This window comes from Globicephala melas, chromosome 6 (genome assembly GCF_963455315.2).
Source record: "Globicephala melas chromosome 6, mGloMel1.2, whole genome shotgun sequence".
NCBI lineage: Eukaryota > Metazoa > Chordata > Mammalia > Artiodactyla > Delphinidae > Globicephala > Globicephala melas.
This window is the reverse complement of record NC_083319.1, coordinates 89544913-89560401: the sequence shown is the minus strand read 5'-3', so window position 1 is coordinate 89560401 and position 15489 is coordinate 89544913. Positions and strand designations below refer to the sequence as shown.

Genomic DNA, 15489 nt, shown 5'->3' with positions numbered 1-15489 from the left:
CCCCGAATAGCCAAAACAATCTTGAGAAAGAAAAACAGAGCTGGAGGAATCAGGCTCCCTGACTTCAGACTCCATACAAAGCTACAGTAATCAAGACAGTATGGTACTGGCACAAAAACAGGAATATATATCAGTGGAACAGGATAGAAAGCCCAGAGATAAACCCACTCACATACGGTCACCTTATTTTTGATAAAGGAGGCAAGAATATACAATGGAGAAAAGACAGCCTCTTCAATAAGTGGTGCTGGGAAAACTGGACAGCTACATGTAAAAGAATGGAATTAGAGCACTCCCTAACACCATACACAAAAATAAACTCAAAATGGATTAAAGACCTAAATGTAAGGCCAGACACTATCAAACTCTTAGAGGAAATAATAGGAAGAACCCTCTTTGACATAAATCACAGCAAGATCTTTTTTGACCCACCTCCTAGAGAAATGGAAATAAAAACAAAAATAAACAAATTGGACTGAATGAAACTTAAACGCTTTTGCACAGCAAAGGAAACCATAAAAAAGATGAAAAGACAACCCTCAGAATGGGAGAAAATATTTGCAAATGAAACAATTGACAAAGGATTAATCTCCAAAATATACAAACAGCTCATGCAGCTCAATATCAAAAAAACAAACAACCCAATGCAAAAATAGTCAGAAGACCTACATAGACATTTCTCCTAAGAAGATATACAGATTGCCAACAAACACATGAAAGGATGCTCAACATCACTAATCATTAGAGAAGTACAAGTTGAAACCGCAATGAGGTATCACCTCACACTGGTCAGAATGGCCATCATCAAAAAATCTACCAAAAAAAAAAAATGTACAAACAATAAATGCTGGAGCTGGTGTGGAGAAAAGGGAACCCTCTTGCATGTTCGTGGCATTGTAAATTGATACTGCCACTATGGAGAACAGTATGGAGGTTCCTTAAAAAACTAAAACAGAACTACCATATGACCCAGCAATCCCACTACTGGGCATATACCCTGAGGAAACCGTAATTCAAAAAGAGTCATGTACCACAATGTTCATTGCAACACTATTTACAATAGCCAGGACATGGAAGCAACCTAAGTGTCCCTTGACAGATGAATGGATAAAGAAGATGTGGCACATACATACAATGGAATATTACTCAGCCATAAAAAGAAACAAAGTTGCATTATTTGTAGTGAGGTGGCTGGACCTAGAGTCTGTCATACAGAGTGAAGTAAGTCAGCAAGAGAAAAATAAATACCATATGCTAACACATATATATGGAATTATAAAAAAAAATTATTCTGCTGAACCTAGGGGCAGGACAGGAATAAAGATGTAGACGTAGAGAATGGACTTGAGGACATGGGGAGGGGGAAGGGTAAGCTGGAACGAAGTGAGAGAAGAGCATTGACCTATATACACTACCAAATTTAAAATAGGTAGCTAGTGGAAAGCGTCCGCATAGCACAGGGAGATCAGCCTGGTGCTTTGTGACCGCCTAGAGGAGTGGGATAAGGAGGGTGGGAGGGAGATGTACGAGGGTGGGGATATGGGGGTATATGTATACATATAGCTGATTCACTTTGTTGTACAGCAGGAATTAACACAACATTGTCAAGCAATTATACTCCAATAAAGATGTTAAATTAAAAAAATAAAAGAAAATAAAATAACCTTTATCTTCCAGAAAACCACACTAAATATTAGAGGGAACAGGTCACAACCCAAAGCATGAGATATTACCCTCTGTCCAGAGCTCTCCTTGCTTACCTGGTGGAGCTCAGCTCTTGAGAGGTCAGGACATCCCCAGTGAGCCACCTGCCTGCTGTCTCTGCAGCCGCCAGCCCCTGTGCTGACGTAAACTGCAGTCAGCCCACTCTTTCTGGGACCTCACTCCCTCATACAGGATGCTTCTTCCTGGGATCCCTACCCTGCCAGTGCCCTAGGTAGGTGGGGGCTGCCCTTCTCCCCAAGCCATGGGGGTGTTCTCTGGTTCAGGGGTGCCCCTAGCTGCCCCACCCTCCTATCCCTTTCCTCTGTTTTTTGGTGCAGTGTAATTGTATATCTGTTGCCTGCCACTCCCTTCCCCCCTGAGATTGTCCACAGCCCTTTCCTGCATGCCCAGAGCCTCAGTGACCATCTGGTGACTGAGAGAGGTACATGACCCTCGCCAGAAGCAGGACTTGGGGGACCAAGCATCCTCTTCTTCTCCACTGACATCTCCGCTCCCTGTGCACCTACCTGGACCCCAGACTCTGCGCCTTCTCTCTGCTTCATGGTGAAAGAGTGGTGAGGAATGGGCCAGCTCTGCAGCGGGTTGAGCCTGGGTCAAATCCTCTAGACTTGGGAAGGCTCTTCCCACCAATGGAATCCGGGGCCTAGAGTGTGCAGAGACACTAGACGGGGCCAGTGACCCCCCACCCTTGGGCCCATTCTGTCCCCAGAGCCCCTGTCCTGGAGTGATTCCCTGTACATGGGACTGTTCTCAACAAAGACCCTTGAGGCTTTCTTTTGTTTTATGACCAGGTTGCCACCCCCAGGACTTTGGCTGTTCTGGGCATTCTCTCCCTGCTACTCATGTCCCGTCTCTGTACTGCGTGTGTGGATCCTGCCTTTCCCTGGCAGGACTCAGGGCCGCCGGGCAGCTCTGCTCATCATGGGGTTGGTTGGGCTTTGCCTGGCGAAAGGAGATGGTCGCAGAATCCCCTGCGAGCAGACGGTGTGGCCATTTGCGTCTAATGGCTTCAGCCCTCACTGGTGGTGGTGTTGGGCAGAGCTGGTCCCTGGGTGGCCTGGGAGGGCCTGTCGGACCCGGGGCTTTCTTCCTCTAAGCACCTTGACCACCCGTCCTCCCTGTCCCCACTCCGAGGGTGCCATCTGTGACTGGCTGGACCTTTTCCCTATAGGAGACAAGAGCCAGCATTGTCCCAAAATGCTTTTATCCTTTATAATCTGATTGACTCTCGCCATCTTTACCCAATAAATAATTTACCAATAATTTATCCACCACCAGGGACCTGGCGGGAGGGAGACTGGTCTAAGAGAACTCACCTCCCTGTGTGGTGGGGGTGAACTGTCCCATAGCGGTACTATGTGAGCAGCCAGAGCCCACCACTCCACACCAGACCTCAAGAGCAGCCTGACTTCGGCAGGATTGGGGGTTCTCAAAGGGCTCAGGTGCCCTCTTCCTATCCTGATTCTTGACTTGAGCCCCCAGCACCTCAATTACTGAATTCACCCCATAAAGAGTGATGATGCATCAGTCACTGGGGTGGTCCTGCCTCCGTGGAGTCACTGAGCTAATGGGGCCAGCCAGCAATCAACAAACAGTGAAAAGGACCCCGGCCAGCTCTGAGAGGGGGACGCTGGGCAGCACACTGCGGCGGCTCTGGGCAGTTCTCTGAGGACATGCCAACTGACCTTTTAAATTATCAAGCGGTGTGTCACCTAGTTAAAAATAGCACAGTGGCTTAGAACATAAAATAAGGTCTGCTCCCTCCCACCTCCACACCCAGTCCAGCTCCAAGAGGCGCTGTCATTAAAGAGCTGACTTTTGTGTTATACTCAGGTCTTGGATTTATCGTGTTTAGCTGGCATCTAAAAATGAAAACTGTAGCATATGCAGGGCACGTATGTTAGCTTTGTTAGTTATGTTATTTATGACGTGAACCTTTTGCTCCGAACTATAATATAATGAAATCTTTAACTTTGCTGTTGGTTGATGCTGAAATATTGGCAGACACAATTTTTATTATAACTATAAATAATCCTGTGAGTTTCCTCTAGAATCAGTGACTAGACCATTGGAAGGTCTAGTAACTGAAATATAACTGAAATGTCATCGCCCAAAGCTATCTGTTGGGGCAGGGAGTGGCACCGTGGGGCAACCCCACGTCCTTTCTGGTTTCCTTCACCTCGTGCAGCCAAGTTCAGTCGTCCATCGTGGGCCAGTGGAGTTGGCTTCACCAAGTTCCTTTCTGTGTTGTTCTGTGTTTTGCAGAATCGCTTCCAGTAGCTGTTTCACCCAGGGTGCTGGGAAGTAACCTTTGGGTTCTCGAGTGTCTGAGAATAAGTCTTTGGGCCTCGTGGTTTGATGTCCCTTTGGCTGGTGATAGAATTCCAGGTTTGAGCCGGCACCAGATTCCAGGTTTGTTGCCAGTGTTGCCGGTGAGACTGGATGCCTGTCTGGGTGTTCCTCAGCAGGTAGAACTTGATCTCAGTCTTTGGGAATCTCACTTTTGCTGGAATGAGACTGGAGGGGGGTCACTTTTCATTTACTCTGACCTGGCCTCGGCACATGCTTTTATTCTAAATAGTTCTTCTTTTAGCTCAGGGAAATGCTATTCTGCTATCTTCCTCCTTGCTGATATCTGTTTTCTGCTCGTATAACTCCTGTTCCTTGTTGTTAGGACTTCCAGCTGGTTCTTTCATGCCTCTTGATGTTTTTCTTCTATTTCTCTCATTTGGTTTTCAGATGCTTTCACTTTATTTTTTACGTTTGAAAAGTGGAGGTGTAACTTACACATAATGAAACACAGATCTTAAGTGCATAGCTGAGGAGCTTTGACAGATGCCTGCGAAGGTGTAACCCTCGTCCTCTGTTACAATGTCGAGTGTTCCCGTCGCCCCCCACACCCCCCAGGTTCTCAGCTCCTGCATCTTCCCCCACCAAAGAGGCAAGCCCTTGTTCTGGTTTCAACCCCACCTGTGAGTTCTGCCTTTTCTGGAGTTTGGGAGATATTGTGAATGGAGCTGCTCTCAATCCTTTGTTTTGGGGTGGTTACCTTGGAGGGGAGTGGCTGGATCTAGAGCAGGGGTGAACCCGCCAAGGGCTCACTGAGGCTTGTGCCAGCTTGCCCTTCCAACAGCTGTGTGCCCAGAGGGATCAGCTGCTCTCAGATGCCCAGTGGTTGGAATGATCCATCTTTTTATTTTAGCCCTTCTGGTGGGTGTGAAGTGGTATCTTGTGCTTGTAATTGGCATTTTCCTGGGGATTCATGATGCTGAGCATGTTTTCATGTGCTTATTGACCATTTCTGCATCTTCTTTTGTGACTTTGCTGTTCATGTCTTTATTGTTGAGGTATGGGAGTTCCATCTGTATTCTAGATGTAACTCCCATGTCAGATACACGTATCGAGGATACGTTGGTGGCTTGACTTATTTTCTGAAACAGAGCATCACCCTTGATGAGTAGAACATGTTTCCATGTTATTGTCTTGGTTAAATGGTTACTGTTTTGTATTTAGTGTTTCATTAGATTACAGAATATCTTATTCTTAAAATATGGAGCTTTAGTTTGCAAAAGCTCTTCCTTGATTGTTTCTTTTTAAGTAGAAGCTGCTCTTATCTATGTGTGTCAGCCTCTTAGATCTTTGAGGACATGAACTAGATTTTTTTTTTGAAGTCACTTTTGTCCCTGAATTATTTGTTTTTCTGGGATCAGTCTTGGTATGTCTTTGCTGTGTTGGTGATTATGCTGTCCAGTTCCATGTGTGCGTGGAGTGTCTGATGAGGGTTTGTTGGCGTGGGCCTGGTGGGAGGGAGGATGCCTAATGGGTACAGTGCCACTTGGGATAGAATTCCTTAACCAGCTGATGTCGTCATGATTCCAGGGCCCTCCTCTTCTCTTTGAATTGGTTGGAGTCTGGTTTGATGTCCTCTGAGGTCCTTCAAAGGACCCGAGGGGTTTGGGCCTGTGATTCTTTTCAGCTCTGATTTCTTCCTCCATTTGTCCAGATTTATCCATTTCTGTTCTCCTAGAACTCCTCAAAACTTGACGTTTTGTGTTCATTTGTATTTATGTTTCTTTCTGAGAGTCCTCCTGGTGGGAGGGTGAAGGCATGGGCTTTGTGGGCTGATTGGGCTGTGATGGAGGTGACACTGGGGGTGCACACTCAGTCTTGGGGAGAAGGCCATGCTGGGGTCCCTAGAGGTAAGATTCATCCATGAGCTGAAGTTGAAAACAACAGAGCTCTGAGTGCTCTGAGGTGGGAATCCTTTGGAAGGTTTTAGGAAGGGAAGGGCCAGGATCTAGGCTGCAGGGGTGGGATGAGGCAGGGGGCAGGGTTGGTGATGGATGGGGGTCAGGGAAATGCTGGAGCAGATGGGCTGGGGACAGACAAGGTGCTTGCGGTATTGGAATGTGCTGCGGGTGTCAGTGGTCTTCCTCCAAAGATGTGGCTGGAGCACACTTACGGGCGACACCCCAGAGGTGACTCCTAGTACTTTGATGATGGTGTTATAGTTCCCCACTTAAACTTAAGGTCCAGCTTAGTGCTCAAGGTGCAGGTGTTCCCAGGCCCCAGGAGGTGTGTCTGCCACGTCCTCTGGGACGGATGCGGGCATGGCTGGGACTCTGCTCTTCTTCTCTGTTCTTGTCTCTTGTCAGCATCTCCTGATTTTCCGGTTGTCATCTGCTGTGGTTGTGAACGTATTCTCAAAGTTACGTGTAAATTAGAAGTAAATGGATGCTTCTTTCTTTTAATAATACTCAGTAAGTAGGTGTGGAGGGAGCAAGGTTTCAGAGCTGTTTTTAGGGGAGAAGCTCATGAGTATTGCAGTGTGGGTTTTGGAGGTGTCTCTGGTTCCCGACACCATGCTGCCTCAGCCCTTCTTGAGCAAGGAGGAGCTCATTCAGGGTCAATGAGGCTTCAGGGTCCTATGTTGCAGAATTTGGAAAGCCAGGAGCAGCTTGTGCCGGCTTTCTAAGTCAGAGGCCTGCTCTGCTCTCTGTGGATAAAGAGGGGAAGGACTTGGGTCAGACTTCCCTCGACCCTAGATGTCTAGTCCTTTCCATCTGCTGTGCTCTGTGTGGAAGGAGACGAGCGAGTGGCCTGGCAGATTCCTGGCCCTGGCTCCCTGGAAGGCCTCTGCCTGAGGCTGCGCAGGGCGTCCCTCTCAGCCTGTGTGTGTTTCTCCCTAGGACCGGAAGCTCACCAAACTGGAGAGGCAGCGGTTTAAGGAGGAGGCTGAGATGCTGAAGGGCCTGCAGCACCCCAACATTGTGCGCTTCTATGACTTCTGGGAGTCCAGTGCCAGGGGGAAGCGGTGTATCGTGCTGGTGACTGAACTGATGACCTCGGGGACGCTGAAGACGTGAGCATGCCACCTGCCCAGCCAGCCGGGGCCTCGGGGTGGGCTTGACCCAGGGCCCAAGGGTCGCGATGGCTGAGGCCCCAGGCGTCCATATCTGCTTGGGGTGGTCCTGGCTGGTGTGGCCAGCACCCCTCTCTCAGAAGTGCCCCTGTTTGGGTGATAAATACACAGCCCCCAGCAACTGGAAGCCCCTTCCCCACACGAGCCGTCGGTGAGCCGCACCCCCACCCGCAGGTACCTGAAGCGGTTCAAGGTGATGAAGCCCAAGGTCCTGCGCAGCTGGTGCCGGCAGATCCTGAAGGGCCTGCTGTTCCTGCACACCAGGACGCCCCCCATCATCCATCGGGACCTCAAGTGCGACAACATCTTCATCACCGGACCCACAGGGTCCGTGAAGATTGGAGACTTGGGCCTGGCCACCCTCAAGAGAGCATCCTTTGCCAAGAGTGTGATAGGTAGGCCCGTCTCCAGGGCACCTCCCCGCCCCTCGGGGTCACCGTCCTGCAAGAGTGGGGTGCGCTAGTTCTGCTCCCTTCCTGTGCCCCTCTGCCGGGCTGCCGCCCTGGATGCCCTGTGAGTCCCTTGGCTCTGTCCCTTGGGTGGTGAGGCTGACTGGCACCAAGGGGCTGTTAGCACTGTGGGTACTTGGGAGTGGGAGGGAGGTCCGGAGGATAGAGGGATGTGGGGACTTTGTGGTCAGTGAGGCTGGAGCTGGCTTCAGTGGGCTGAGGGGTGGGTAGGGTGCCCCAGGCCCTGAGGCCCACAGAAAGGAGCCTTTGGGGTACTTTGGGGCACGGAGTGAGCGTGTGGGGCATGGGGGCTGAGGGATTCCACGTGGATGGCGGTTTGCTGGCCGTTGCTGCCTCTGCATTTCTTGTCCTCCTCTGAGAAGCCGCTCTGTGGCTGTAGCTGCCATGAGGAGATGGTCTGCAGCTCGTGCCAGCCCCGTGTGGGGTCCTGGTGTGGTCCTGATACACAGTGGGCACTATGTGTCCACCAGGCCCGGTGGGAGCCCCTCCAGGCTTTGCAAAGAGAGTGCTTGGAGGGACTGTGGGGCAGCCATTCACGGGGTTCAAGATGTCTGGAAAATGCCAGTGTGCTGCAGGGTCAGGTGGCTCCAGGATGTGGCTCTGGAAGCTTGGATCAGGTGGGATCGGGAGAGGCTCTCCTGCGTGCCGTGACGCGAGGGCTTCTTCCCACATGAGCAGAATGAGAGGGTGACTCAGGGCTTTGCGAGGTCATGGTTTTGCTGTATGGTTGGAGACAGAACTTGACCTGTTTGTGGAAAATGAAACCGGTGGGAATTTGGAAACTTCTCTGGCAGGGTAGTGGGTTTGGAATGTGACATCTGGGGCAGGGTGGCCACGGGGGGTGCCCTGTGGACATGGGGCCTCCGGCTGAACAGGGAAGCTGAGTGGTAGGGCAAGGGTTGACCCAGGCCTCAGTTCCCTATCTGTGAAATAAGTGGAGCAGGTGAGGGTCTGGCTGTGGGGCGCACCCCCAGGCCTGTGAGCTGCTGGAGGTTTCCAGGCAGGTTTTGCAGATTCGGCCTTGGAAGTGGGGGTTTCCTCGGTGCCTCTTTTCCCTCTTGGAAATGGACTTTCCAGTTGTTGGGGTGAGATGAAGCCTGGGTGTTTCCAGGAGGCACAGCGAGCCCCACAAAGGGTGCCTGATTGCATGGGGCTCCCTGATCACCCCACCTTTTGCTCAGCCGGAGCCCACGAGACTCCACACTCATCGTAAGTGGGGGCTGATTAACGCATCTAAACAGGCCCTGGACAGCAAGGCCCTGGCCTCAGCAAGGGGCCTCAGCTGAGTGTGGGGGGGTCTGTGGTCAGGTGGGGGATCCCGCAGGATGACGCTTTCCCCTCCGTGCTGTGTCCAGGGTACCTGAGGGGTGGTCGATGCTGTGGACCCATTCTGGGTGCAGCCGTCAGAGAGGTTTTGTGCAGATAAGACGTAGCCCACTTGAGACATCTGGGTGGCAGCCTCCCAGATGCTGTCCGTGACACTTGTGGGGTTTGTCCCTGAGGGCCACTTGGATCTGATGCTGTCACGGTGTGCTGTCACTGCGATTGTGCTGGGTCCTGAGTAGGTGGAGGTGAAGTGGGCGCAGTCCTTCCTGCAGGTGTTCACAGCCATGGAGGCTGGGACGTGGGGGATGCAGGGCCGTGGGGCTGAGGAGGTGTGCCCAGAGGTCCCTGGAGAGACAGGTGTCTCTCTTCTTAACATTTAAATTTAAATGGCTACATTGTAAGGAAAGAGAAAAAGGTTCAGTGTCTGTGGCCCAAGCGCATGCGCAGAATTGGCATCCCCCACCATCCCGGATTGGAGCTGGGGCCCACACACCCACTGCCCACCCTACCCACCCCCCCAAAGCCAGGACATCTGGGGGCCTTGGGGTATTTCTTGTAAAGCAGCATTCCTGGTTCCCAAGGGTCTCAGAAGAGACTGAGTTGGGTGAGTGGGAGTCCTGACCAGGTGAGTGGGGTCCCCCCAGGCCAGCTCAGCTCCCAGCTTCTTGCCAGCAGCCCTGAGGCTCCTTTCTCCCTCTTCCCCTATAGATGCATATAGCCAAGTGCAAAAAATTTTCAGTACAGTCATATGGTTCAAAAGCCCAAAAGGATGAAAAATTCCTTGTGCAAGGTCCCTTGAACTCCTGTTTTCTCTCTACTCATCATTATTTCTGATGGAATCTTCTGGAATTCTTTATGCGTGTATGTAAATCGTAACATAGATTCTTGTTTTTCCCATTTTTTTACCCAAACTGTTAACTTTTTTTTACTAAACATATAGTACATCTTAAATTTGAAATTATAGGTAAAGGAGAAAAAATTAAAATCACCCTTAATCTCTCTGCATCCCAGGCCCCCCCACAACCCCCCATGCTTTTTAACCCAATAGTGTGTGCTGTTTTGCATCTGCTTTTCAAGAAAACTGGAACATTTTGAGAATCTTCCGAAGTCCACAAAGATGGAGAAGTGAAAATTAAAAGCAGCCTTATTGAAATTGATGGCCCCTTGTCTTTGCATTCAGCTTGACAGGTGCTCAACTGGACCTATTTTCATAAAAGGAGTTTGTGATTTTTAAAGCAAATGTTTGTTACAGGAAAATTAAAAACACCAGCCTAGTGTAACTAAAGGAAAAAGCAGCCATAACCCCACCTCCTAGATGAGTCATTTTGGTCTGTGCGTATCGTTTTATATGGGATGGTCAGCCTGCATGTGTAGTCGTATATATGGCTTATTTGACTCAGCCTATGTGAGTCTCTCATGGCCTTAAAAATTCAGAGTAGGCGTTATTTTAAAAGTCTCTTGTGCTTGGAATGGATGGGCAGTTCTCACCATAACACCTAGCTGGTACCTGCCAGGTGAATGGCGCCTGCCCAGCTGTCCCCAGGCAGCCATCCTCAGCGAAGATGGTCACCGTCTGGGCTGCTGGGTGCTCTGCTTGTCTAGGGACATGGGAGGCTTTCTGGGGTTTTGCAGTTTAAGGAGCTCTGTGGTGGCCACACGTTTCCGTCTGCTTGGGGTTATCTGGGCCTGTGGCCGGGACGGGGGTGCTCAGGCTTCTGCCTCCTCAAAGAGGCACCTCTGCCGTTTCTGGCACAAACCCTGTCTCCTGGGAAGTAATGGTCTCCCAGCTCTGTGGTCAGGGGATGGCGCTGTGAACTGATCCAACCTGGAATCAGGAGGGTCCGGGGGAAGTTTGGGGAACTTCTGTCATTAAAGCAGAATCCTATTTGAATCCTGCATTCCAGGACCAATGACAAGGAGCATGGGGGCAGGGCCAGCCCTGGCTTGTGGATGGGGGAGGAGGCGTGGGGCTCTGAGAGGCCCAAGGGTCTCCTGGGTTCAGTGACCACTGACCCTGCATCTTTTGCTCCTGGGCGCAGGTACCCCCGAGTTCATGGCGCCGGAGATGTATGAGGAGCATTACGACGAGTCCGTGGATGTTTACGCCTTCGGGATGTGTATGCTGGAGATGGCCACCTCGGAGTACCCCTACTCAGAGTGCCAGAACGCTGCCCAGATCTACAGGAAGGTCACCTGTGTGAGTCCACCAGCCACTGTGACGGGCTGTGCGTCCCGCGCTGGGCTCTGTGTGCTTTGTAAAATCCTCGCAGAAGCTGTGTGAGGACGGGAAGGAAGCCGTTTTACAGATGGGGAAATAGAGGCTTAGTGGGTAACTCAGGTCTCTGAGCTGCGGTGGAGTAGCAGCAGTTGTAATGTGGGTCATGGGCGGATCCTGGACGCTGTCACTGGGGCCTCACGCAGCGCTGCGGGGCTGGAGCACCGAAGGGGCCTCTCCAGGAGGTGCCCAGGCCTCCTGTCCATAGAACCCCTCCTCTGTGCCACCTGGGGGCTGCTGGCTTTCCCATCTTCCGGCATGTCCCTAGGCTTTAACTGGATGGTTTCAGTTGTGAAAACAGCATCCTGTTCTTCTCCCTGTGGCTGTCCCGCTGGGTGGGGCATGCAAGGGGAGCATCCAGGGCAGGGCAGCTGGGGCTGTGGCTTTTCCGGGCCCTGGTAGCTCACTGTCCATTTGCACCTGTGGCCCCAAGGCCCCACCACCCGAGTGCTGGTTGCCTCGCCCCGCCCCCGACGCAGTCTCCTCACTTCTGCAGAAGCATGAGGAGCCATGGTTCTCGCCACTCCAGAGCACCCACCCTTATCCCGCCCTCACCTTGAGCCCTTCCTGCAGGTTGCATCTTGCTTCTGTCCTTCGGTTCTTAATTCTAAGTTATCTGTTGGTCATTTATTTGCTTTGAGCCCCTCCTGTGTGCCGCTGAGGGTGCAAGGTGGGAAGGGAGAATCCTTGGTTGGCAGCACTTGTGGGCATGGGTCAGAGACCCACAGATAGGCATGCAGCTCCCCAGTGGTGCTGACCGGAGAGCTGGGCCCATCGGCTGTGGGCAGTGGTCCTCCAGGAGGACAGGGGAGGGACCCAAGGGAGGTTAGAGCTGCATTGCCAGGCCTTGAAGGGGTGCTGGTGCCCAGGGTGCAGGTGGAGCAGCTGCTGACCTTGGTTCTGGTTGCACATGTGGATGGGGTGGTGGTCCTTCTGCTGGGCTTGGGGAGACAGGGACTGAGTCCCCTGGGCACATGCTCCTCGGCCACTCTGGTTCTTCCACCAGCCCTGCTGCCTCCCATTTAGGCCCTGGGAGACAGGACACTAGTCAGGGTCCCGCGGCTCCTACGTGGACCCACGTTGGTTTGGGTAAAGCTAGGCTCGGCCCCACCTTGCCTCCTTGAGGAAATCAGATGAAAGGTGCATCCCCTGATCCTTGGTGTTTCCTCTGTTTGCAATAACACCCGTGTGCTCTGGGTCCTCTGGGCCCTCACGCTACACCCACACACTGGTCCAGCCTCCAGCATCAGCTCCTGTCCTTGGGGGTCTCCTGGGGTCTTGGTGCCCATAGTTCTCAGCTGCCCCAACTCTGTGCTTCGGAGCCCAGAGACGCGAGCCCCTTCAAAACAGCCACTTGTTCTTCTGGCACATTCTTCACCTGCTTTGGGGGCCTCAGCTCTCCAGAGATTTAAATGACAGTGTACGTACACACTTAGCTGTGTTTATACTTTCTCAGACCACCTGCCCCCACCCCCGTAGGACTGTGGCCTTTCTTTCTGGCATAGGTAAACTTTTTCTGTTGGCTTCAGTGGTGTGGCACGGGGTTCTCATCTTAGGGGGACCCCTTATCTGCTTCTGAAACCCAGCGTGCTGTGTCTGTTGCTGCACAGACTCCCCTGCGTGTCAGGCATAACCTGACCCCCATTGGTTATGGCTAGGGGTCGTGGGCAGGGGCTTGGTGGGCACCATGGGGCCCCAGCCAGGTGGTGGGAGCTGCTGGGGATACTGCACTCCCAGGTCTGCCCCTCGGCTGGGGGTGCGCCTCCCCTCTCCCCCATCCCTTTCTGTGGGAAAACGTATGCTTTAAAAAAACAAAAAAACAAGCCAGGACAAGACCTTTGAAGGCAAAGTCGTTTTGAAGGAGGAAGAACATGACGGTTGAGCCCTCACTGTGTTCAAAATGTTTAAAAACCAGGATCCCCTCCCCACAAACCCCACCCTGAACAGATTGCAGATAAGCCCGGCAGTCCAGCCCCTGTTTCTCCCGGAATCCTGTCTGCTTGTGGGATTGACACGCTGCTGCCCCCATGCCTCTGGCTGCACACCCCTAGCACCCGCTGGGTCTCCGGGGATTGACACTCTGCTGCCCCCGTGCCTCTGGCTGCACACCCCTAGCACCCGCTGGGTCTCCGGTCAGCATGAATGCTCGGTCACCTCCTGCTCCCGCTGCCTGAAAGGCATCTGATGTGGCTGCTGGCTGTGGAATTCCGTGGCACAGATGCTTGCTTGCAGCCCCCTCAAGCCACCAGGCCTTGGAAGTCAGCCCCACTGGTGACCACAGTAGGGCCAGCCACGGCGACCACATAGTGACCTCTGCACCCTCCAGGGGGCTGTGGCGAGAAAGGCCAGCTCTTTAGGGTTCCTTGTCCAGCCTCCAAGACCCTCTGGGCAGCTGGCATGGGAGGCCCTGGCTGGCTGGTGGGTGGCCTTGGGCAGGTGCGCCTCTCCCGCCCCCTCTGCTGTGCAGTAAGAGTGCACGTGCTCCCTTGTGGGGAGCTGGGTTGGGCAGAGTGAGCATCGTTGATGTCTGCTCTGAGTGTCCCCTGAATCTTTCTCTTCCCCAGACCTCACTACTCCCGACAGCCCTTCAGTGGGGACTTAGACTGAAACAGCCCCCCTGACCCCAACCCCAACCCCAAACAAGGCTTATGCACTTCCTGCCTTCTCTTCTGCTGGGGTGAGTGTGAGGTGCGCAAGAAACAGACCCCAATTTGGTATTAGGTGACTCTGCTCATGTCATCTTCAGGGCATCAAGCCGGCCAGCTTTGAGAAAGTGCATGATCCTGAAATCAAGGAGATTATTGGGGAGTGTATCTGCAAAAACAAGGAGGAAAGGTGAGTTCCCAGGCAGCACTGGATCTGGGCTGTGGCTCTGGCTGAAATCGCTTCCCAAGAGAAGAAGAGCGTTGGAGATAGGCCACTTTAGGCCACAGGCATACCGGGTCCCAAGAGGCCTGCTGGGCGGTTGGTGGGCAGTCCCTGCCTGAGCTCTGCTGCCTGGAACATGCTCCCTGGCTTTGGGGACTGTCCTAGAGCCCCCAACCCCTTGGCTGGCTGCTTCTCGCCCACCCAGCCTGGAGTGTGGGCGCTACTGGGGCCTCATTCTTCCCTTGTTGCTTTTCTTCTGTGTTGTCCCCAGCAAGTCTATCCATCCCCCCAGCCTGGAGGACACCCCCATGCCAGGCTCCCCTCTCTCTCAGCTCCAGGCTGCGTCTTTCATGCACCTGTTTGTCTGACCCATCTCAAAGTCCCACATTCAAGTCAGAGCCCTTGAGATGCCCCGCAGACCAGCTCCCACCTCAGGTCAGGGCCCTTCCTTCCTCAGCTGGTCAGCCAGGATGCTAGGTGTGTGTTCGGAGCCTTCCTCCTTCCTTCCTCCCTCCCCCATCCCTCCTCCCTCTTTCCCTTTTTCCCTCCCTCCCCCCTTCCTCCCTCTTCTCTCCTCCCCAATCCTTCCTTCCTCCCTCTCTCTCTCCTTCCTTTCTTCCCTCCCTCCTCTCTCTCTTCCCCACTCCGTCCTACCTTCCTTCCTTCCTTCCCTCCCTCCTTCCCCATCCCTCCATCCCTCCCTTTTCTCTCCTTCCTTCCTCTCTTCTGGCCCTTCTTTCCCTATCTCCTCCTTTCTCCCATCTCCCTCCCTCCTCCCTCTCTCTTCCTTCTCCCCCCTGCCCTTCTTCTCCTGCCCATTCGCCACCCTCCCCATTCTTCCTCCTCCTCTCCCCACATACCTCTTCCTCACTTCCTCATGTGCCCTGCCTGCCCCTGCACACCCAGCTCATGCCCTCTCCCCCATTTCTGTGCCTAGCATTGATCACTGTCCTTTTCTGTCATCTCTCATGTTGGGGCCCTGTCCTGATCCCCAGGCCTTCTCTCTTGCCCCCTGCAGGTTATCGTGTTTTGTTTTTTAAACAAAAATACTAAATGACTGTGAAAAGTATATCACATCAGGAAAGTACAGAGACCACCTCCCAAACCAGGACAGACAGAGCCCCCAGGGCTGTGACCTCTGCACCCCCAGGGGCCCTAACTCCTGACCTTCCCCAGGGTCCCCACAGGCATTTGTCACCCTCCCTGAGGGTTGCTCACCCTACTCTCCCCCTTTCATTCATGGTGGCTGTCTGGGCTGCGTGTGGGATGTGTTGTCTTCAGCAGCAATCAGGGATGGGCCACTGGAACTCGAAGGCCACGGTGACCACAGACAGGATGCTGGGAGGAAGCCGGTCCCAGGACAAAACAGGGATCTGTTTGTGCCAGAGACGGGAACTAGACGA

At 52.9% G+C, this 15489-nt stretch overlaps 1 protein-coding gene across 8 annotated transcripts in view; it reads left to right on the top strand.

Moving 5' to 3' along the window:
* Positions 1 to 15489, top strand: part of WNK2 (WNK lysine deficient protein kinase 2) — a 155764-nt gene that overhangs the window by 35096 nt on the left and 105179 nt on the right. For all 8 annotated transcript variants that reach the window (XM_030847255.2, XM_030847252.2, XM_060301163.1 and 5 more), the window contains exons 3-6: positions 6915 to 7087; positions 7322 to 7542; positions 10983 to 11140; positions 13965 to 14053. In XM_030847255.2, the coding sequence (XP_030703115.1) occupies positions 6915 to 7087; positions 7322 to 7542; positions 10983 to 11140; positions 13965 to 14053 (641 nt within the window). The remainder of the gene's footprint in view (positions 1 to 6914; positions 7088 to 7321; positions 7543 to 10982; positions 11141 to 13964; positions 14054 to 15489) is intronic.